This window comes from Branchiostoma lanceolatum, chromosome 2 (genome assembly GCF_035083965.1).
Source record: "Branchiostoma lanceolatum isolate klBraLanc5 chromosome 2, klBraLanc5.hap2, whole genome shotgun sequence".
Classification (NCBI taxonomy): Eukaryota; Metazoa; Chordata; class Leptocardii; order Amphioxiformes; family Branchiostomatidae; genus Branchiostoma; species Branchiostoma lanceolatum.
The window spans coordinates 36,064,914-36,086,494 of NC_089723.1; the positions used below are offsets into that span (position 1 = coordinate 36,064,914).

At 42.0% G+C, this 21,581-nt stretch overlaps 4 protein-coding genes across 4 annotated transcripts; 1 reads left to right on the top strand and 3 right to left on the bottom strand.

Annotated features, from left to right (window-relative positions):
* Positions 1 to 88: 88 nt before the first annotated feature.
* On the bottom strand, positions 89 to 1,952 carry LOC136428875 (ATP synthase subunit g, mitochondrial-like). The gene is made up of 3 exons (XM_066418687.1): positions 1,819 to 1,952; positions 862 to 1,022; positions 89 to 353 (listed from the first exon to the last, which is right to left on the bottom strand). Exons 1-3 carry the CDS (start codon positions 1,880 to 1,882, stop codon positions 255 to 257), a joined length of 324 nt encoding a protein of 107 aa, XP_066274784.1. The 5' UTR covers positions 1,883 to 1,952; the 3' UTR covers positions 89 to 254.
* A 153-nt stretch (positions 1,953 to 2,105) lies between these two features.
* On the top strand, positions 2,106 to 4,451 carry LOC136428876 (cytochrome c oxidase subunit 6C-like). Its single transcript, XM_066418688.1, has 4 exons — positions 2,106 to 2,234; positions 2,868 to 3,017; positions 3,590 to 3,741; positions 4,308 to 4,451. The coding sequence occupies exons 2-3, from the start codon at positions 2,875 to 2,877 to the stop codon at positions 3,711 to 3,713; spliced, it is 267 nt and encodes an 88-aa protein (XP_066274785.1). The 5' UTR covers positions 2,106 to 2,234; positions 2,868 to 2,874; the 3' UTR covers positions 3,714 to 3,741; positions 4,308 to 4,451.
* On the bottom strand, positions 4,258 to 14,670 carry LOC136427019 (uncharacterized). Its single transcript, XM_066415738.1, has 5 exons — positions 14,406 to 14,670; positions 11,829 to 13,362; positions 11,058 to 11,335; positions 8,976 to 9,140; positions 4,258 to 6,761 (listed from the first exon to the last, which is right to left on the bottom strand). The coding sequence occupies exons 1-5, from the start codon at positions 14,578 to 14,580 to the stop codon at positions 6,463 to 6,465; spliced, it is 2,451 nt and encodes an 816-aa protein (XP_066271835.1). The 5' UTR covers positions 14,581 to 14,670; the 3' UTR covers positions 4,258 to 6,462.
* A 3,140-nt stretch (positions 14,671 to 17,810) lies between these two features.
* LOC136428877 (uncharacterized) lies at positions 17,811 to 21,526 on the bottom strand. Its single transcript, XM_066418689.1, has 2 exons — positions 20,785 to 21,526; positions 17,811 to 19,541 (listed from the first exon to the last, which is right to left on the bottom strand). Exons 1-2 carry the CDS (start codon positions 20,972 to 20,974, stop codon positions 18,103 to 18,105), a joined length of 1,629 nt encoding a protein of 542 aa, XP_066274786.1. The 5' UTR covers positions 20,975 to 21,526; the 3' UTR covers positions 17,811 to 18,102.
* Between the last annotated feature and the right edge of the window lie 55 nt (positions 21,527 to 21,581).

Genomic DNA, 21,581 nt, shown 5'->3' on the forward strand with positions numbered 1-21,581 from the left:
GAGAAAACTACCCCGTCATACTCATAGTAAACAGAAATACATTCTAACTTTAGAATTGAAGAAGAAAAAGATTGACAAATACACCACATTCTTCACACAGTGAGTTTAATCCATCAACGCAACATCAAAGTACAGCTCTTCAGTGTTGATGTACATGTGTACTGACAATATTCCTTACATCTGGAGTGTTTTGTCTGGACTGCACTAGTCAGGTATGTTCTCTACATGTAAAATGTTCACATCTTGGATGAGGATTAGACGTTGTAGCCGATGAGGCTGCGTCTGCCGATGATCTCCCCGATGAAGAACCAGAAACCGATCTCTGCTACCACCACCGTGTTTCTTACACCCTCCTGCATGGCACAAGGAAGAAAGAAATTCAGTCACATTAGATACAAGCATAACAATCAAAATTCTTGTCAAATTACCCAGATCCCTTCACACGCAGAACAAGGGGCAACTAAAATCATAAGTAAACATTTAGGAAGTTGAGAAAATATTTTAAGCTTCTAGTAAGTTGTCTCATCTCTGCACCTACATGTACCCTGACAGTTTGAGACAGCGGCTTTGAGACAATATGACTTCACGTTCAAACTGTGCATGCACAGCGAGATGCATCGTGTGATTAATGTGTCAAAGTTGAAGACCCCTAACTTAAATCAAGGAGGTTTAAAATCAAACCTCCTTGCTTAAATAAAGGCTACCTACAATACATCTCACTGAACATGACAGTTTATACAATGATGAAACAAGGCATCACCTAGCATACCTACACTGACGTATTTGGTTTGGTTTGCTTTATTTCACAATGAGTGTTTGTACACAGTTAATTGGAATAACAGAAATCATCTCAGTCAATACCCTGACAGTAGTCTGCATCCAGGCTCCTGTGCGGGCGGCCTTGATCAGGTTGGAGAACCCCTCGGTGATTTTGGGGATCTCGGCGGGAGTGGGCGGAACCATCTCCACCTTGGCGTAGTACCAGAACGTCTGCAGCCGAGGCTTCGAGAACTCCACAGCATCTGGGTAGGGTTGATGTCAGAGTGTTAGAAATATATACTAGTACACAACTGGTTTTGGAAAGACAAACAGTTACTAAAACAACTGTATATATTTTGCCAACGGTTGGACGTTTCAGGTAGCACCAACTACCTATCGTCAGTCACCTTTTGCATATCACTGACGAAAGGTAGTGGTACTTAACTACCTGAAACGTTCTGACCATTTTTAAAATCTATTCAGTTGCTTCAGTAACTGTTTTCTTGCATATCTTATACCCACGTGTCTAACCTTCGTCGACATAAGTTTGGAAAGGGCATTCCAAACTTATTATTTTAGATAAAAGCTACAGTATCATGAGTATGTGACAATGATAGCTTGCACAACGCTGAGGAAAGAGATTTTAGAAGTACTACATTCTAAAATCTCCTTGGACTGAGCGAGGGGGGTCTACATGTATTCATCCGCTTCCTTGGACTAAGTTTGAGCAAGGAGGTTTTGGTTTGAGGGTTCATAAACCTAAATCTTTTCCGGCTTTTGCTCTCGAATCAATCAATAATTTGTTTTTTATTGTGTTCTATCAAAACTTATGAATGTCACATGGTGACGATGGCTCTCTCACTACTGAGTAATATCATCAATGAAGCCAAACCGTTCAGTCACAACGAAACAAGGTCATAGCGTGCCGCCATCTTGGTTTTCCTCTTGGGTAAGGTCATGCACAAAACTGCGCCAAATTGTCAACTATCACCCATTGAACACACTTATTTTAACAACAACATTACACTTTACTATCTTATCTTCTAACCGGCGGCTTACTTTTGGCTAGAACGGGTCCCTTGGTGGTAAGAGCGGTCACCATCCGCTGAGCGAGCGCCGCCATCTTCCTTCTTTTTGCAGCGACACCGAGATGTAACGGTAGTCTCCGATTCGCCTACGTTCGAGGTAGGGTTAACTTTGAATTTATTCCGACAAAAAAAGAAGATAAACTTATACAAATTAAAACACAGTATCATCCTTTAACAAATATTTAGGTACTGGTTAGCAGGAAACCCTTTCTACACTTAATTATTTCTGATTAGCGATAAAGTAATGCGAATCTCAAAAGCAAATAGCGGACTATATTTTATCATGTTGCCATGACCCAACTGCGCATGTCCGACCTTCGTCCGCCATCATCGTTGTGATCAGAGAAACGTACTTCACTTTCTTCGCTGAATTTTCACATTTTTGAGGTACGTAATGACTTGAAATCATCTCGATTTATTATCTAGAGGTTTAAAAACTTGTCGCAGATTCGTTGCTATTCGTCAGATGAAGCCTTGTGCTTTCTTTTATGATAAAACTCGTGCCGAAGATGGCATGTCGGTTTATCTCAGGAAAGGTTGCCTTTGGTTGGTTGGTGGAGTGGGAGGGGGGTGAGGTCGAGTGTACGACTTTTACAGTGGAAATAACTTTCTAAACATTGTCTGTGTATCTGTCGGTCTTTTATGGTGTGTGTGGGGGGGGGGGGTGGATAAATAAAGTTTGCTTGGACCTGTCTTTTTCAGATCATGGTGTTTTGTTGTACTAGTAGTCAGCTAAAAAATGCTAACAGAAAATTATGCACACACACACCTACAAAAGCACACATGAATTTCGGTGGAAATGAGTGTGTTCATGTTAGCATTGATATACATTGTATTATCTTACACCCCACAGGATGGCAAATGATTGTATGTGACAAAAACATAACCTGTAAGCTATTTCAAGTGTTACGTGAGAGACAATGGTCGGGATTCAATCCCTCAACCCCCAGGTCGCAGACATTGTTGCTCGCCCTTAGATCAAGCAAGCTGCTTGTTACATGATTGTTTCTCTGTCTCCAGCTCCATCATGGCAGATGTCCCGGCAGGCAGACTCCCCAAGCCCCAGATGAGGGGGCTCCTGATCAGTCACCTCAAGCGGCACGGCGCCATCGCTCTCGTGTTCTCCATGGGCGTCACACTGGCGTACAAGCTCGCTGTCGCAGATCCACGGTGGGTCAAGTCAACAGTGCTGACTGCTGAAATATTTTCACAGAGTGACAAGCATGGATATGTGCACTGACTTCGCCATATTCCTGTTTTTGTACACAATGATAATGGCAATGAACTTTATTGTATATTCATGCATTAGGTAACATAATTGAAGTACAAGAAAAGGAACATTCTGTTTATCTATTCCCTCTTCTTGAAATATGGGTACACAAATTTACATAGTTTTTCAATTACATGTACATTGTAGTTTTTAGATGGCATGATATAATGGGAATAGTTTGTTCTTTATAAAATGTGCATACAGTAAAAACTTGCCCAGGAAGACCATTCAGTAGGATGAGAAAATTTGGTCTATATGAATGTGAACAGGTGGTCGCTATAGACAGATTGTTATGCTTGAGTCAGTCAGAAAAAATTATGAGACCACGTGCACCAAAAAGTGGTCACATTGGCATGTAGAGGTGCTCACTTGTACAGGTTGGACTGTCCTTACAATGTGCAAATGTTATACAGTCCTATGAATTTCTGTGGTGCTCTACTTTCATCTAATCATGTGTTCTTTGCTCCTGTAGCAAGCGACATTATGAGGAGTTCTATAAGAACTATGATGTGAAGAGAGAGTTTGAGGCTATGAAGGAGGCTGGTATTTTCAACTGTGCCAGGCCCAGCTGGGAGCAGGCAGCAGAAGAAGACTAACCCCCCATCTGTAGAGCAGTCACTGTAGGTAAGCACAGTTTGACATTGCTTCAAGTATGTGGGTATTATCTGTACTGGTCACTTCAGTACCAAACCCAATATTGAAATGCCTTAGAGAATGTCCAATAAATAGGAGGCAGTAGTCTTCAACACAAATGTGTAGAGCTAGGGGTCATCAGAGTGAACTGGAGGTTCTGTGCCAAAAACAAAGATTGTTGGCAAAGATAAGCCTCTACCAGGCTCCGGGGATCGCTGAAAAAAGTAGTAGAAATTGGCCAAATAGAGTGAATAGTATGCTAAGGGAGTCGGCTATTGGTCGCCTATTGTCCCTCTCTCCATAGCTGACTCCTTAAGCATACTATTCACTCTATTTGGCCAATTTCTACTGTTTTTCCAGCGATCCGCGGAGCCTGGTAGAGGCTAAACAAGGATGTCTACCGCCACCACGCATTGATCAGCACTTGCTGCCTGGAGATGATTGATAAATTGATTGATTGATTGATTGGTTGATTCTATCAATGATGAGTCAAATAACACAGAGTGATGTCCTGTTTGAAAACTTTATTCTGATATTTCTGTTTTCACTCTTTACAGGTTGTCAAGAAGATTGATTTCTGCTCCATCCAGGAGATGTACAAGATGTTTAACATGTTTGTCCACAATATTTTATTTCATTCGCAAAGTAACACTATACATTGTAGTCCTGACACTGAATAAAGAATGTCATAGTGTGTAAAATGTGTGTTGTTGCATACTTCTTAAATCTCACATTACGAGTCAATGTCAGAAATGATGCGCTGCAAGATTTCAACTCTTCCCACAAACATTTACAACACAAATGGGTCCATGTGCATGAATTTCTAATCTCCAAGCAGATCTACACGGTGCCAAAAATCGTATATGCTAGCCAGAGAAGCTCCAGTCAGCCAGATAAGCTCCAATCCGCACCATAGGGGACTGGATCTTCTCTGGCTAGCATATACGATTTTTGGTACCGTGTAGATCTGCCTAGAGATTAATGAATTTCAACTAAGATGGAACATGAACCAGCTAATGACATCTGAGTTGATTAAAGCTAAATTTTTGTCAACATTTTGAAATGATTGTAAATGGCTATCGTGGTAATACATTATTCATGTCTCCTTTATTACTGAGGATACCACAGTTGATAAATCTTGTTACATGTAGCTCCCATACCATTCCCACAAAATGAAATTAAACTTGACACAATCTAGCCAATGATTTTTTTTTACTGAGTGCCAAGCAAGTACTGTGAGCCACAGTGTCTTTTTCCATATCATATGTCTTAATCATGTGTTCTCAATTCTTGTATACATATATATACATGTATATCAAGTTATCAATTGATGTATATATTCCACATAATATCACCTTAATTCACAAGAAATACTGGGTTTGATTAAAAACAGACAAGACCATACAGGCTTCCCTATGGTACTACATAATAAGCGTTTGAACAGTTTTTAGGGTGCCAGACTTTCATGCACTGCTGATGTCCTGATAACACATTGCTAACACATTTGAAGAAGACCAGGTACAAAAGACATCAAAACTCACTTTTGGAAATTTCATCGTCCTATGCATACAACAATTAGATAACACTTATAAATTTCATGAACTGCATCTTTTTGTTGAGAAAACATTTGGCCGTAAAAACTCTTGCTACAAAAAAGGACTTGCACTTGATGAGGAGTTCTGGGGCTCCCCCATCCATGTGCAAGCACGTCTAACCCCCAGATGATGGGGAACAAAAGACGTTAAATTGGAGAGAGAGAGAGAGAGAGCTTGTATGAACATTACAATTTACATGTATCTGACTTGCTCATTAATGCACATCTTTTTGTAACAATGCTCACGTAAGTTTATCAGTGTGCAGTTCTTCACATTAATACATTGCACACATAAAAAGACCCCCATTTGTTCCAAACTCTTAGGATTGCCTTGAATAACACAGTAATATCCATGTGGCTTGCAAACAGACTATTTGTTCAAAATCTACAGATTTAATGATAATGGCCCTTGTAAACAAACCATTATGCATATTTTTATAAAGGTAGCTTTTCTGTTTATAAGTTCTTCTTTTTGTATATTGACATTATGCTATATCTTTCTTTGTAAACCAGTTCCTAATAAGACAATTTGACGAAAATATGACTTAGTTATTGGACTCCATCATAAGTGACCTGACTAGATTCTGAACAGACAATTGCATAAACTTGGAAGTTAATGAGAAGTAACCTACCTTGTACCTTTTGGCAGCTGTTGTACTGTAGGTAAAAGAAAATCTTGGAATATTCTACTCTAACCCTAAAGTGTTAGCTGGCACGTATATTGAAAGCCATACAAGGCCCACAAGTTAGTAGGGCTGATTTGATCAGCTCTTTCACTTAAATATTGCATTCATGTTAGTAAATATCAATCTTGAATTATAAACACTAAATGTTTTACATCATGGCAATTTATGACGGCCATTCCTTGCACTCACATCACTGATTAGGGATGACTGCACTGAACAAATGCCGCTAGCTTGCCTTTAAGTATTAGCACCAAACACATTTCTTATGCCTAACACTCAGAATCTTTGGCCAGGGAAAGCTTGTTGATCACCTTAGTCTCCTCAACAAAGTGACTCAGCAGTCAGCATTGTACTGATGATTATGATAACTTATCAGGAATGACTGCACTGAACAAATGCGGGTAGCTTGCCTTAGTATAATCACCAAAAAGCCTAACAGTCTGAATCATCGGCTATGGAAAGCTTGTTGATTGCCTTAGTTTTCTCCACAAAGTGACTGAGCATTTTGATCTGAAAATCGTCCACGTAGAACTCCTCAGTCAGCTGCTGCGCTGTCATTTTCAGGACAGCGGGTCCGGTGATGCCCCGGGTTTGGAAGGACTGGATGGTGTCCTCACTGAAGTGGAAGTAGCGGAGTAACCTGGTCATGTCTTGTGTCGAGAAGTCGATGATGTTGTAGTCCTTCGGAGGGATGGTCTTTTCCGCTGGAATGGGGTCACTGAAGCCTGAATCTAGAAAGAATAAGTAATGAAAGTTTATTTGCAAGTTCAGGCTCAAAAGCTACTTGCAAGTACATGGTAGAAGCATATAGGAGGCATACATGTGACAAAAGACAGTGATTGACATTGTAACAAGAGACTACTCAAAATCAAATACTTGCGTTGGCCATATCTTGTTAGCAAGAGTCAGCAGGCAAGTGGGAGACTTGTGAGAAACTTTGTCCAACCTTCCAACATTTCTCAGGTGCTGACATATACGACTCCCTATTGTATCTCCTGTTGATATCATCTACCTTTGACAATATTATATAGATAGTGCCTTCATGTTGTTTGAAATGGAGCATTGTACTGCCTAGAACCTAACCATTGTATAGCATAGAACCTACCTATAGTTTTTAGTAGTTTGATATATGTAGCCAGTAGTATTCTATTTTTGCCTTACATTGTACCTGTTACAATCGTTGTGCAACAAACTTTGACTTTGACTTGCATGCACTTGTATGCAGTATTTTCCTAACTTTGTTTCTGAAAGATTTGATGATGAATGGAGTTGTGGTGTGGTGGTAGCTCACTATTATACTACAGTAACTATAATATTGTGATAGCAGATGCACTACAGGTAAATTAGAAACTGGGTGTTGAGTGTTTTTACAACTGTTTTCAGTCTGTGTGTTCATTTGTCCTGGTGTGTGTCTGTAAATATTTGAATATTGTAGAGTGACAGGATGTGAGGTGGAAGATGGTGTAACCGGCGACTGGTAGGATATGAATGTTGGCTTCGCCCGGGTCCAAAGTTGGCCCACATATAGCCATTACTTAGGAGAAATTCACAATGAAGAGATTCACAAACAATATTTCACTTAAGTATGAGATCTTCCACATCTTCTTTTAGTTTGGCCTTAGACTTTCTCATGATTGTCACTATATTTCCACAGATATACAGCTTCTTGGTGCCAGGTTGTGATGTGCATCTTACAATGTCGATCTTTCAGACTTGTTTTGATTACTCAACTCCCTGCTTACCCACTTGGGGTACCAAGATAAGGATTAATGGTTAACCCCATTATGTTCATCAGTTACGTGCCTAGATATAATGCTGGCTCATTCGATGCCTATGTGGACATGTAAACAGTACATGACAGCTGGAATGTTAAGTGTTTATAGGCACCTCATAAGTACAATCAGTAATTATGGCCATTGCATTTATTTCTAGATAGTGTGTCTCTAGCTCAACTGGTAGCAGCCTCACAGTTGAGCTCCTGGTTCCAATTAGTTGCTAACTGGGAGATCACGGTTCAATCCTGGGAATGGCATTTCGGTTGGGGCTACACCCGTCTTTAGGAAGGGGTGTAAAATGGGGGTCCCGTGTTCGAGGAGGTGCCTGGAGTATGTTTAAGGGGAATTAGGGCTAACATTAACAACCCCTTCTTGTGAAAATATACCCTGCTACTGAAACAGCAGGGAAACTTGCTGACCTATGTGCCACTACAAGGGGCTGAAGGAACGAACAAACAAACTGTTTTGAGAACTACCTCCCTCTATGTGACAAAGTGAAACACTGTTATGATCACACTTGTTTTGAGCCTGGAACATTCCATAGGCTACACATACCTCCTGCACCTGTTTACTTGACTTCTACACATACCACCTGCACCTGTTTACAAAAGTCAAGGTCCAGGACGTGTTTGTCTTCCTTCTTGTAACAAAGGAAGTAGCCTCGAGTTCAAGTTCATAGTGACGTCACAGAATGGTGAGATACAAACTCCTCAAAACTTCCCAAGAAGACCTTTCACTGGGGACTGATGATATCTGGTAGTGGACAGGTGGTCACTATATACAGGATTCTTAATGCTTGTGTCAATGGGACCACCAAAAGCTTTGTACAGGTTGTTCTTACCTAAAGGTACATTTGTACGTGGTCACTTGAACTGGGATCTAAGAAAGATCACCATGGCCGCGGTACATTTTAAGGTCCAATTTCCACACAAGTTTTCAGAGTTGACCTGGGCTGTATGTGAGGAGCTTTGGGCTGCTTAATTGGAGTTTTCCTAATATAAAGCACTGTATGTACTTGAGTGGCCTAGGGTTCTCCTTGCACAGTCAATGGTCAACTCGATGCAAATCGACTCAAAAACGTGTGTGTAAAGCCAGCCTAAGAGCTGCCATCTATTAACAACACATGACAGGTTTAGGTTCCACACAGGTGTTTGTATACACAGTTCCTACCTGTGCTGGTGGTACTGATTGTGGATGTCCTGGTGAGTTCTTGGCCCTGGTAGGCTGTGTCAGCTCTGTGACCATGACGAGGGGCTGGTTTGGGGATCTGTCTCAGAGCGCTGACCGTCCCAAACTCTGTCTCCTCCTCCATTTCTATATAGTCATGACTGTCATCTGCGATGGCGGATAGAATATGTTATATATCACAGAAGTGTAATTTTAAGGTTATCTTAAAGGCAACCAAAGCAATATTAGGACCCAAAAATTAAAATAAAACAAATGCTGAAATCTTTATGGTAGTGGCATTTACCAACACTGTTTAATACACTTGCGTAATAACTTCATAATTTGAGCATTTTCAAACCGCGCAAAAACGTGCCGTACGATGATCTCCTTAGTTTCGCAAGCCTACAAAAACTCTGGCGACGATTTTCAGTTAGTTCTCACATCACAACGACATCGTATTTTTGCATCATGGACGTCGTTATACATTGTGATATTGTCGTTTGGACTTATCATGTATAGACATGACTAAATAAGATGCCTTTTAAAATCCGATGTTCGGGCCTTAATATTTCATAGGTTTCCTTTAAAACCACCAACACATACTCAGGGAGAAAAAATGCTGTTCCAATCCTGAGTGTTAGTTCAGTACCCAGAGGTAGTATTATGGCCTTAACCCTCAAACCACCGTAGCTTTTTTCGACTAATCTTACCGTATGGGGTCAAAACTGACCCCACAATGTTTTCTACAAATATAGCTTTATTGGTGACTATTTTTGTGGTTTGTATATATGTATAGTTTAAGTAATCTATAAGGGACAGTTTGACATGATTAGGTGTGAATAATTTTTGCTCATTATCATAATTTATGCAAAAATAGGGAACATCGTCTTTTGCAACTAACGCTATTCAGACAAGCGGGCTCTTTTGAGGCCTGCGCCAACACTTGATGTCATGTCACATCTGAATGGCTTACGCTAGAGCAACCAAACTTGGTCACCTTTGCTAAAATTTCGTTGGCAACAATTTTAGTTTAATGAAATATCTAATCAATGTTTTCATGTTGCTATGGCATCCGGTTTCTTAGAGCCATATTTTGAAAAAGTCGCTACTTTTGGATTTTACAATGTAATTCTAGGGCGGTCTTTTTAAACTGCACTTATTTTGTTTCATCAATACCAACCAATTTAATTCACTATCATTTTTATGATTTGATATTCATAATTTATGCATATTTGATTACGTCATCGGTCAAAATCTAGGATGGTGGACGATATAATTAGATTAGTTATAACCGGCTATTTAAACCTCAAATTTCATCATTACCATGTTTATTCAAACAGAAACAATCTTAATATAAACGTTTTGGTTCATTTTTATTGTGTTATTAGGTTATATGATGAAAAAATGCATTCAAAATAATTCAAGATGGCGGAACCAAGATGGCGGATTTCCCTTGTGTAACTTGATATGAATATAATTTTTATGACGTCATTTTGACGTCGTTCCTGTTGCCATCTACAAATAACGTCTTTGGATATATTATGATTTATCATACATAATTTCTACCTAATTTTTATCGTGTACCTTTGAATTATACGGAAATACCCAATTTGTAGGTTTTCGTCAATAAAATCACGTAAATGACGTCATAATACGTCGCAACGTCATTAATTTTTACGTTCGATTAAAAAATTGCTTTTTTCATGTTTCTACAAAATTATATTTTGTAACTATGATCATAATAACCCTTATCATAAATGTTACTAGATGACAAGTATCAAACAATAGGAAATATGAGTGCAGATTTTGCTGGGGTCAATTTTGACCCCACTGGACCATGCGTAAACTTTCTAGGATAACTTAATCAACAATGAGCCAATCTCGGTAAAAACTTGTTAGAAGTTATAAGACATCTATACAAACAAACTCATAGAAGGAATTTTGTTTTCGACTCGAAATGTCAAAATGACACATGTTGATATGCGCCTGGGGTCAGTTTTGACCCCATACGGTGGTTTGAGGGTTAAGGGAGAAGTACATTCAAAACTGCCCAAATCTTGTAAAGAAAGAAAAAACCTTTAATACCTTCATCGTCCGAAAATTCCACTGCCTTTGCTGTAGTGGGTGACGTCACGGGAGTGACGTAGCTGCCTTCGCTATCAGTGTTGACCGCACTCAGCTGTTTTGATAGCGCTGTTTTCATCAGCGGGGTTGGTAAGGACATGGCTGGGTCTGGCGGGAAGGACAGAGCTGTTCTCGCGAGCTGGGTTGGTAAGGACATGGCTGGGTCTGTCGGGGAGGTCAGAGGCGTCAAATAGTCTTCCTCATCACTGCTATCCATCCACTCGTACTCATGGGGATCCCTAGGGGTACAGAGAAACACGGGAGGAAACAAGTAAGATGTACTGTGAATTATCTTGGCTTACTTGTGTTTGTGTGTCTTATGAGGTTCATGGTATGATTGGAATAGTTAACGCTGGCAATTATGGTATTTTAACTCTTGTTTGGTGGGGTATTTGTACCATAAGTGTTTTTCATCATCATCACCCAAGTCTATCGTGTATAGCAAATAGATCTCTTTCTCTCTCTCTCTCTCTCTCTCTCTCTCTCTCTCTCTCTCTCTCTCTCTCTCTCTCTCTCTCTCTCTCTCTCTCTCTCTCTCTCTCTCTAAATTTTACTAAAGCTATGATGTTATAGAAGAGCTTTGGTTGCACACTTGTCTACAGCGCAAGTTGATGCTTTGAGGATAAGATTACATCAGACTCTATACCGTTGACTAGTTTCCATGCGTCCTTTTTTCAAACAGCAATATGAAAAAGCAGCCGGTTTCAATAAATGCTGACCGTCAATACTTACTCGACATCGACTTCTTCTGCGCGGGACCTCGGGCTGTAACTCCTAACCTCAGCACGCTCTTCCCTCGGACTTTTCTCGACGCGTGCTGGCGGTTGTGTCTGTTCTTCCCCGGTTCCTCCCGAGCCCGTCGCCGTCGCTATGTTGGGACCTGGGTCTTCTCTCGGGCTCAAAGCCCGTTCTGGCTGGTTTCTAGGGTCAGGATGTTCTCTCCCTTCTTTCACCCGTTTGAACAACTTCTTAAGTCCTTTCTTCAAGTGCAACTTTGTTGCTTTGGGGGGAGGGAGAGTGTGTGTGAGGCCCTGGGTACTGGATTCGCCACGGTCTTGAACTTGTGGAGTTTCCAGCCAATTGTCCGGCAGTGATGCATGGCGCGGACGGGTCTGTACAGTAGCCGGATTTGGCTTCAACTCCGATCCATGTTTTGGCACAGGCGGGACTTCCTCGGTTGGAAACATCGGTTCAGGTTCGGCAGCAATGCTCAATGAAGCACTGCGTATGCCTTCCCGGGAACGCGGAGGGACGGGGGGAGGGGCCACGATGTCCTCGTAAGCAGACACGAGTGTACGCTTCTCGAAATAGATGTGCTCGGGGAGCCTTTCGATGGGGTAGTACCTCACCTTGACTCTGTGGTCAAGTTCTGTGTAAAGCTTCACTTTGTGTTTCACCTTGAGACTCGCGTGCAGGGGGATCTCGAAAATCGGTTTGTCGGGAGACTCGTTGTCGTACTCACTCGCCACTACGTAGATCTCGTCGTACATTCCCTCAACAGTCATTGTCGACATGTAAGCAAGCGTCTTGTCGGGAAATTTCGGGTCCCCCCTGACAAGTGCTATTGTTGTGGGCAGTTCTGGACGTTCGTTCCCGAAGAGTTCTCTCAGAGTAAACTCAGACCTCTGATTCTTATCCTCTAAGATTTCTTCAAACGGACAGACCATGGAGAGAGGGATTCTGATCGGTTCTGCCTTAACTCGGCCGCTTTCCTGCCTCTGTTCGCGCGTGCAGAGCAGATACTCCACGTGCCCGCTGGGTTGGCGATCGCACGGGACTTTCCCCTTCTTGTCCGTCGGCGCTATGATGTCGTCGACGAAGACAGAGTCCAAGTCCGGATGTGAAACGGGAACTGTTTTTGTAGCTCGAACTTTCCCGTCCATCTCGGATATGTGCAAGTCGTGAACTGTTGGATACATTTGCGGCCTCTTCTCGAAAACCCCGCGGTAGCTTTCTCTGATGGCCACCTTGGTGGTTTCGTCTCCGGCCAACACAGTCCTAACGGCCACGTCATAGTGTATGGTGAGACGGACGCCCTTCTGGATCCTGACAGCAGTCCCCTTGGGGTGGAACGTCCCCTCTGTGGTCTCTACCAAGACGGGAAAACCCTGTCCGTACTTGCGACACACTTCGGACAGGTCCATGGAGTGCTGGAAGTCGTCTTCTCCTGTTGTGATGGGGCGCACGAAGATAGGCCAGTCCACGGGAAGCGTCTTGCGTAGAGCGCCGTTTCTGGTCACGACTTCCACTTCCTTGGGAAGTTGACCTAATATATACAGAAATAAATAAGGAAAAAGTGTCAGTTAAAAACAGCCGTGAATGAGTTAATCATCAATCTACACATTGCAGCACCGACTCTTAAGATCTTAGCTACAGTGCGAAGTAGAACCAGTCAGTATTCCCAAGAGAAAGGTGACATGCTAGCCTCCACCAGGCCTTCCTACAGGGGTACGGACGTACCATTTGTCAAACGGATATATAATTGTCAGTCCACGTGAAGGTTAAGATTTCCCCTTCCGAAGCTAAACTCCCCTGTCAAATATTCTTCCTATAGTTAGTTTGGCAGTGAGACTGGTGGCAGACGGTCACTGAAACGCCGGCCTCTGTAACTCTTTGGTTGTGAATAAAGATCTCTGTTATTCAGCTAAGCACAGCGTTTGAGAAATAGCAACTCGGAACCCGGAAGTGACGGATGGCCCTTGAAAACATAACAGTGAATGCCATTTTACTAAATTAAAACTTCTTCTGCATCGCACAACATGTATATTCGTCCTTAGCTTTAGTGCATATCACAGTAGCGTCGTAGCTACAAGACGAGGGTTAGACGTAGCCGTGGATCACGGTTAAGCATGACCTCCCATTCACGGTCATGGTATATACCTGGTATTCATGTAAAGTCAAACCTGTACAAGTTCATCAAGTTACCACCTGGAAAACCTGACTACTTTAACCACTTTTTAGAGGCTACTATTTTTTTTCCCATCGACACAAGTACAGTATTTTAAAAGAGCCCTGTCTAAAGTGACCCCCTGTCCACATGAACCAGCGTTTATTGGTCCCTTGAGTGGTCTTCTTGAGTCGTTTTGATTGTAATGGCGAGGCCACTGGCATATTACCTGTCTAGAGCTACAGTACTTAAAATAAAGATACTCTTAAAAAGCTCTTTTTTGGGTTGATTCACACGAACAACTGTTGTTTAACACGCTCAGAGACCAGTTGACACACTTAGGTGAGAGTTTTAGTGTCCATTACAAGCTGCTTTAGATTCAATCTACGAAGTTATTTATTTCCGGGTTAGACCGAACCTACCTCTTCTGAGCCTGGGCGAGTTTCTTGCCGGTAAAATCCTTATAACGTCGCCGATGGAGAAGTCACTGTCGAGGGTGGTCGCATACAGGCCTTCGGCTACTTCCACAGTGGCGGGCAGCGCGTGGTCGGACACAAACTGCTGTAGGGTAGTTACCGACTCCTCCGACGCCGCCATTGTGAGGCAGGGTCGTAAAGTTCCCGTAGTACGTGTTGACTCCAGAAACTGTTTGACGTAAACAAACAAAAGCGTTCAGGGTCAGACGGTTCACTTCGAGGTAACGCAACGCAACAGTGATCAACAATCTTCTCTCTGTCGCTCAAAGTCACGGAACAAAGTCGCGCGACAAAAGAAAGTGCACGACAGGTATTCGGCTGAGCTCATAATTTTGTTACTACATGTACCAAGCTTTGTCCTATTTCAAATTCTGCGGATTCAAACAACTGAGCCATAGCGCTGTAACTACTTATAAGATTATGGCAGCGAAAGAGGAACCAAATAGTTTCTGTGACTGTGTAAATTTGACACAGCAAATAAACATGTCTTACCTTTCACCGTGTTTTGGCAGCAGTGGCCAACTTCCTTTTCGTCGAACCGACAGAGATATTCGTCTCTGTCATTGATACTTGTGTATTATGTCTACCCTAAGGGGTGATCTTTGTGTGTTTGTGGGTGTACCTGAGACAGATAAAGTGCTAAGGTCAGTTAGTGGTTATCAAGTCCCAATGAAAAGGTTACTCACCCAAGATAAAGACTTTATTGAGTGTTGATTAATTAAAGTGCTTATACCACTGATGACAATGAAATACAACAGTTCTTAATGACAGGTAAATCTTTATGTAATGGTTGCTGGAACAATTCCGCTTTTCTTTGAATGATACCGAGCACATCTAAACTCCTATAGAACAGAGCACACAGAACCACTGCACTTGCCTCTGTCTTTATTGTACTGATTCATAACTCTAACAAGGGAAGTATACGTACAGGAAATTATATTATTGGAAGTTTCCGATTAAAGGTCAGTGAATTATGTTGATATTAGTTGACATTGTAACATTACCCCGTCCTTTTGTTCCTGTCTTACATTCTTGTCATTGGAATTTAAAAGAATAACAAGGAAATGATACATATGGTAGTTGGATGTTTACGTCTGAAAGCAAAACAAAACAAAACAAAGCTCACTAAAGTTTATTCTATGCGGGATCTCACACACAATACTTTCCACTTTATCAAAGACGTTTGACAACATTTCAAGATTGTTATGTTTAGCCATAAGTATGGCTCAACATATTGTTTTCTCTCATGTTTCTTCTCCTGTCAAATCTTCAAATCGATTCATCTCTGTCATTTTTTGACCAAATGACCTGAAATTTGGTACAGAGGTAATGTAGGCAAAAACCAATGTACGTTCTTTTCCTTTTTTTGATATTGACCTTGAAAGTGATTTTATTGAGGTTTTTAGGCTATTTTTAGCATATCTTGGCCTCCTGCGCCCTTGTATTTCAACCGAATGACCTGAAATTTGCTGTATATGTGGCTTGAACAAATATTTAAAGGACTACATTCCCATTTTTGGCATACATATATTCAAAACGATTTATTTTGGGCTTTCTTGACAATATTTGCCACTTCTGTCACTTTCAATACTACATATGACCTACAGGTCATTGACCCCGAGTGCCTTGCACCTGGCCAAGCTTGAAGTTTGCTTACGAGGAGGAAAGACCGGACATAAACATTTAACGTGATTATCGGGAAAACACCATGTTCCCTTAAACTCAGTGGTTAAATTGCAGTTTAGGAAATTTTATAACAGAAAACAAGTTAAATCAATGATTTTGTGAATGTTTATTCTAGCATTAGTTATTCCAGATATTTTCAAACTCCAAATTCTTCAACACAACACGGGAGATCTTTTCTCCTCAGACTGGCGCGACACTCCTGTCAAAATTGATTGATGATCTCTCTCTGCCGCCGACTTCATACATGATCAAAGGCGGGTGGTAGGCGGTGCCTTCCTACATGTCCTACGTACGGGCGTATGGATCGTAGAATTCGGCAAAAAAGGAATGATTAGGCCAGTAGAGTCAGTCCCCGGTAAGGTCAATGATTCGCCCCTTTGCGCTAGCTTGTAACGTTAAATGAATGTACCCTCTGGTGGCCAAACTTCACTGACAAACTTTCTCCCTATTATCATCATGAGCTTGCGTTAGTCTGGTACTAGTGACTATTATGTGCCGGGAATGTTTATCTATCGCACGCCTTGGAAGGAAGTTCAACCATGATAAATGGTCGGCCGTTGCGAAAATTTGGAATCCCATGCTGTTGATTTTTGTGATTGAATCTGTAAGAAAATATATTTTCATGTCGTTCATGTTTTTGGGACGGACGCCGGGACGGGGTAAATTTTTTCTATCATTTTCGTCCCGTTAGTAATGCAAATCGAATCGTGTTGCACAAGAGGCAAAACACTAAAAACGTGGGTCTTGTGGAGTGTTTTGGAGCGGGAAAATGCCGGATATTAGCGGTGCCGAACAGTGTACATCGTCGCGCGCGGGTGACGCTCCGTCAAAACAAATCCGCTGGTGGTCTAGCGCGGCCACCGAAAATAGGCAGAAACACACAGGAGGACTTAGCACCTTCGTTTATGAGGGCAATTGTGAAAATCTTTTGTTACAAATTGTTCGAACATTGAAACATTTGGATAGATGGTTTGAAACTGTTCTAAATAAAGAGATTTTTGTGTAGTTACGTTCGAAATGTTTCCAACGTATGTGAAATGAGTTCAAACATGTTATAAGTTTCAATTCTAATTGTTTGAACACTTTAGAACTGTTGTGACTTAGACATTCTTTTAATCAAAATAGTTCAAACATATTACAAATATTATATCAAAACCCTCTCGGTGACTTTGAATTGACCTAAATATGTTGTTTTTGGTCATTTCCTTCGTCTCCTGTCAAATCTTCATATGTATACTATGGAAAACTTCATTCTTCCCTGGGGCTGATCTTTTTTAATTCAATTTTGAACTGGGTTGATTATGCGCAAGAGTGTAATTTTCAGCGGATATTTTTCGACTGGTTTACATGGAAATGGCACGGAATATCCCATTCTTGCAAGGGGAGGATTTTTTAATTATTTCTTTCAATTTTGAGCTGGAATGATTATGAAAAAGTCCATTCTTTAGCAGAAGTGTTAATCAATTAGTGGATATGGTTGTGGACTGGTCCATATTGTGTTGAGGTGCTACTGGAAGACTCAGTTTTGGACTGGGGTGATTCATTTTTTTAGTGCAAGTATTTTAGAATGGTCCATTGTTATTTGGGGAGAGTCCATTTTTTGCATGGCGAGGAGTATGGCTAAACATGCTGTATTTGCTCGCAAATGTTGCCTTTCTAGTTATCTATGTAATGGCATTGGCACTATCGGCACTGTTTTCCTTTCGAGTGGGTGATCCACAGATTTCCAATGAACCAACTCACAGATTTTGCAAAATGTTTAAGCTTGCACTCTGTCGACTCGAGCTCGGATATGTTGTAAGGGGTTGCACTCGTCATTTCGGATGGTGACGTAAAGCCAGTGGCCCCGTGTGTGAGGAAGCTTCGGGCGTAAGCCTCAAGCGTCAAACCTCTTCACGTAAGATATTTTATCCTTTCTTTTCGTTTCTATCCTTCCGCCCATGTCCGAAGACGTGAGTTAATCCTTACTGTGCCTCAGGTGCGTTTTTGCTTCTTCAACCTTCCTCGTCACCGCACCGAACATTCTCGACATGCTTCGCACAAAGGCATTGCTCCCGTCTTTAGCTCTGGTAAGGGTCGTGAAAGTCGTCTGTGCAGGGAGCGTCTTGCTGCCCCATTGGCTCAGATGGGTGTCACTCTCTGACAGCGGTCTGGAGCGGGGATGATAGCGATCTAAGTGTCCTGAGTCTGGATGGAACGTCTGCCTCCAACTTTTATCATTTGACGGAGGTCTGCGAGCTCTCTGAAGAGACGTCCGCCGTAGGGGCACGGCTGGGATGGCTTGTTCGGGTGGGTCGTTGCTAGGAGACCCCGTTCTGTTCCCAGTTGATGTAGAGAAATGAGGCAAGTTAGAAGGGCGCGGCGGTAGAGGAGGGGGTGTGAGGATACTCTCATATGTTGTAACGTTCGTCAGTTTCTCATTGAACACATCTACGGGAAGAAACTCGATTACCTGGTGTTGTGCAACGACTTTCGAAACGACGTGGTCATTCCTCTGGCACAGTTTGACCTTAACGTCGGCGTGTGTTGGCATTTCGAACGCCGTTGTCGTTTTGTCGGTACGTTTGCGTTCTCTTGCCACCAAGTACGTGTCGCTGTACTCACCCCGAACCGATATAGTGCCGATGGTAGACAGGTGATCATCGGGAAAGGTCGGGTCACTTCGGACAAGTTCGACATTCACCGGCAACTCCGGAGACATTCGGACAACTTCCACGATTGTGTATCCCGAGCTTTGCCCGTCGTGGGTAAACGTGGCGTCCAGGCATTCTTCAAACAGACAGTCAGCGAAAAGGGGTATTCGGATCGGGATTTCGTCACCCGTAGTCCTGTCTTTGCGCATGCACAGTAGAAAGTCCTCCTGTACTTCTGAACTTGAGGTGGACGGCGTTTTTCCGACTACGTTGGTCGGGATGAGTATGTCGTCGATGCTAATGTTGTCTAGCCTGCCAAGAGGAATCTTAGGTGATCTTAAGACTCTGACTTCTCTATCTATAGCTGAGGAATACAGGTCGGAGGCAGACAGATACCTCTTTGGTTTGACACGAAACCTACCCTGATAAGCATCTCTTATTGCTATCTTTGTATCTCCACGTTCGGCTAACACAACCTTAACAGTCTTGCCCATGTACACTACCAACTGGCTTCCAACTTTTAAACGGGCGTTGTCAGACTTAAACCGTCCCTCCGTTACCACAACATCCACGGGGAAGACGGCGCCTCTTTTCCTCAGGAGTTCGCGGAGGCTCATGGGCGGCTGAAAGGCGGTGCTCTCAACCGAATGGACGGGAATGATGAAGAGGTCTGAGTAGACTGAGTGGGTCTTCACTTCTCCTGTTCCTTCGATCACGATGTCGACGACATCGAAAGGAGGAGCGTCACCATCTGGATCGTACCCTTTGTGGAATAAAAAGAAAAACATGATGACAACAATGTACCGTAGAGGGGAAAATGTTCGCGGGTATAACAAAAAAAAATGTAAATGCAGAAGTGTTCGCGGTGGTTTCATGTTCGCGGTTTTCGCCGTGAACTCTCCGCGCGAACTTAAAACCACCGTGAAACCTTTCGCCTATCTATGACTGAAGGGCTAGTATTGTTTCAAACGAGAACTTAAAACCACCGCGAACACTCCATTTTCTCCCTACCGCGAAATAAAAACCACGTCAACGTAAATGCATACAGTAGTTGGTTTCGCTGTAGGCAGAAAATGGAGAGTTTGCGGTGTTTTGAAGTTCGCGGTTGAAACAGGGATGTGCAGTAGGTTCTGGGTAGAAGACAAAACGAAAATCTTTTGGCGATGGTTTTGAGTTCGTGGCGAAAAGGTCAACACGGAAACCGCGAACATGAAACCACCGCAAACATTTCCGCTTTTACAGTATTTCAGGATAGTGATGTGTGTGTCAAGTTGCGTACGTGCGTCTGCATAGGGCACAGCGAGGACAGCGCAAGTTATTCTGTGACCTTTCAAAAGGCCGTGCAAACAGTGAGCACAGCCCAGAAGTCAAATATTAACCAATGAAATGGAGACGACAAACAGTAACATGCATTGTCAGGTGCAAGGGAACTACGACAATGCATGGAACCGTTTTTAGTTCACATGTGCTTTAAGTAGGTATATGATGAAACAAAGATGATTTACTCACAAAACATGAAGGATTAGTCACAGGAGTGTGTAATGATAAAAAGGTGTAGTTCGAAGAAATTGGTTTGTAGGGTTCATTCAATCGGCAAAGAAGACATTTTGACTCCAAGCGAACCATGAAACACATACCAATGCGCTATATCGTGGATTCTCTTCAGAAGAGCACCAGAAATTGTACAGAAAATTGTTTATAAATATTTGAATTAGCGGCCCCATTCACTTGATAAAGCTTAGGGAAAAACGGATGTAATCTATCATATCATTGACATAATTTTGGTGCTCACAGGCAATCATAAATTACACATTAAGTTTATTACTGCCACCGATTTAAAAAGAACCCCATCGAGTAGAATCACCAGAACTATGTGAAACCAACACACTCAAACAATACCTTAACACTACATTGGATAGAAGGTGGGCGAGACGCACCTATTTCTTATAGCTTGTCTAGTTTTCTGTCTAAACGTGGTACAGGAAATAGTTTTAAAAGATACCCACCCCGAGGCCTGGACTGACGTTTGGGCGGCAGTATCTTTATGACGTCCCCCAGGGAAAAGTCGCTGATGACGTCAGTAGAGTAGATTCCTTCCGTAACTCGTACAATCGCGGGAAGTTGGTGACTTCTGACAAAGTTTTCCAAAGACATGGGGCGGTCGCCTGACGCCCCCGCCATTTTGAATTCCGCCATCTTTTGTTCGATCCTGACACGTTTATTCTGTGTCAAAGTACGTTCCGAAACATGGTAGGCCAGAGAATATCCCCTGCAGGGGCGGAGATTTGACGATAGGGACCTCAAGAGTGAATGCAACTCTTTAGAATACTACTAGTAGGGTTTGATAATGTGCACGTCTGGTGGTCTGGTATCTTTGGTGATGTTCTAATTCACCGAATCTTGTAGTAGCATTTCAGCGTTACGAGACTCAGAATATTAAACAAAAAGTGTAAGAAGCATAATCTACTTGTGTTTTAATATTCTATATATCTTTTTTTCACGATTGTCTTTTGAATCCTATCCTTTGAATAATTTGTCATTTAGTTCCTCCCAATGATTTGAAATAGCAAAAAGTTTACATATTCTTAAGTTTCTACATTTCAAACAATAGTAGATTTTTAAGTTTGCTATTTCTAATAAATTAACAAAGATAGAATTCTTAAAAACTTCGATCCAACTAAATTAGTTTTTCACTTTAGTAATACCTCGATCACCGTTAAGTGAGCACTCGAGTGAGTACAAAGTACCACATTCTTAATCATTAGCGACAGCGAAATCTCATGACGTGTGCCATTTACATTTC

What these genes read in the sequence shown, in the direction of transcription:
- LOC136428875 (XM_066418687.1), bottom strand. Translation starts at nt 1,882, where the DNA reads ATGGCGGCGCTCGCTCAGCGGATGGTGACCGCTCTTACCACCAAGGGA. An exon ending in GGGACCCGTTCTAGCCAAAA is followed by an intron (nt 1,023 to 1,818) that starts GTAAGCCGCCGG and finishes AACCCTACCCAG; the next exon opens with ATGCTGTGGAGTTCTCGAAG. An exon ending in GGATGCAGACTACTGTCAGG is followed by an intron (nt 354 to 861) that starts GTATTGACTGAG and finishes TGTGCCATGCAG; the next exon opens with GAGGGTGTAAGAAACACGGT.
- LOC136428876 (XM_066418688.1), top strand. Translation starts at nt 2,875, where the DNA reads ATGGCAGATGTCCCGGCAGGCAGACTCCCCAAGCCCCAGATGAGGGGG. An exon ending in CTCGCTGTCGCAGATCCACG is followed by an intron (nt 3,018 to 3,589) that starts GTGGGTCAAGTC and finishes TTGCTCCTGTAG; the next exon opens with CAAGCGACATTATGAGGAGT.
- LOC136427019 (XM_066415738.1), bottom strand. Translation starts at nt 14,580, where the DNA reads ATGGCGGCGTCGGAGGAGTCGGTAACTACCCTACAGCAGTTTGTGTCC. An exon ending in GGAATTTTCGGACGATGAAG is followed by an intron (nt 9,141 to 11,057) that starts GTATTAAAGGTT and finishes CCGCCATCGCAG; the next exon opens with ATGACAGTCATGACTATATA. An exon ending in AATCAGTACCACCAGCACAG is followed by an intron (nt 6,762 to 8,975) that starts GTAGGAACTGTG and finishes TATTCTTTCTAG; the next exon opens with ATTCAGGCTTCAGTGACCCC.
- LOC136428877 (XM_066418689.1), bottom strand. Translation starts at nt 20,974, where the DNA reads ATGGCGGAATTCAAAATGGCGGGGGCGTCAGGCGACCGCCCCATGTCT. An exon ending in ACGTCAGTCCAGGCCTCGGG is followed by an intron (nt 19,542 to 20,784) that starts GTGGGTATCTTT and finishes TATTCCACAAAG; the next exon opens with GGTACGATCCAGATGGTGAC.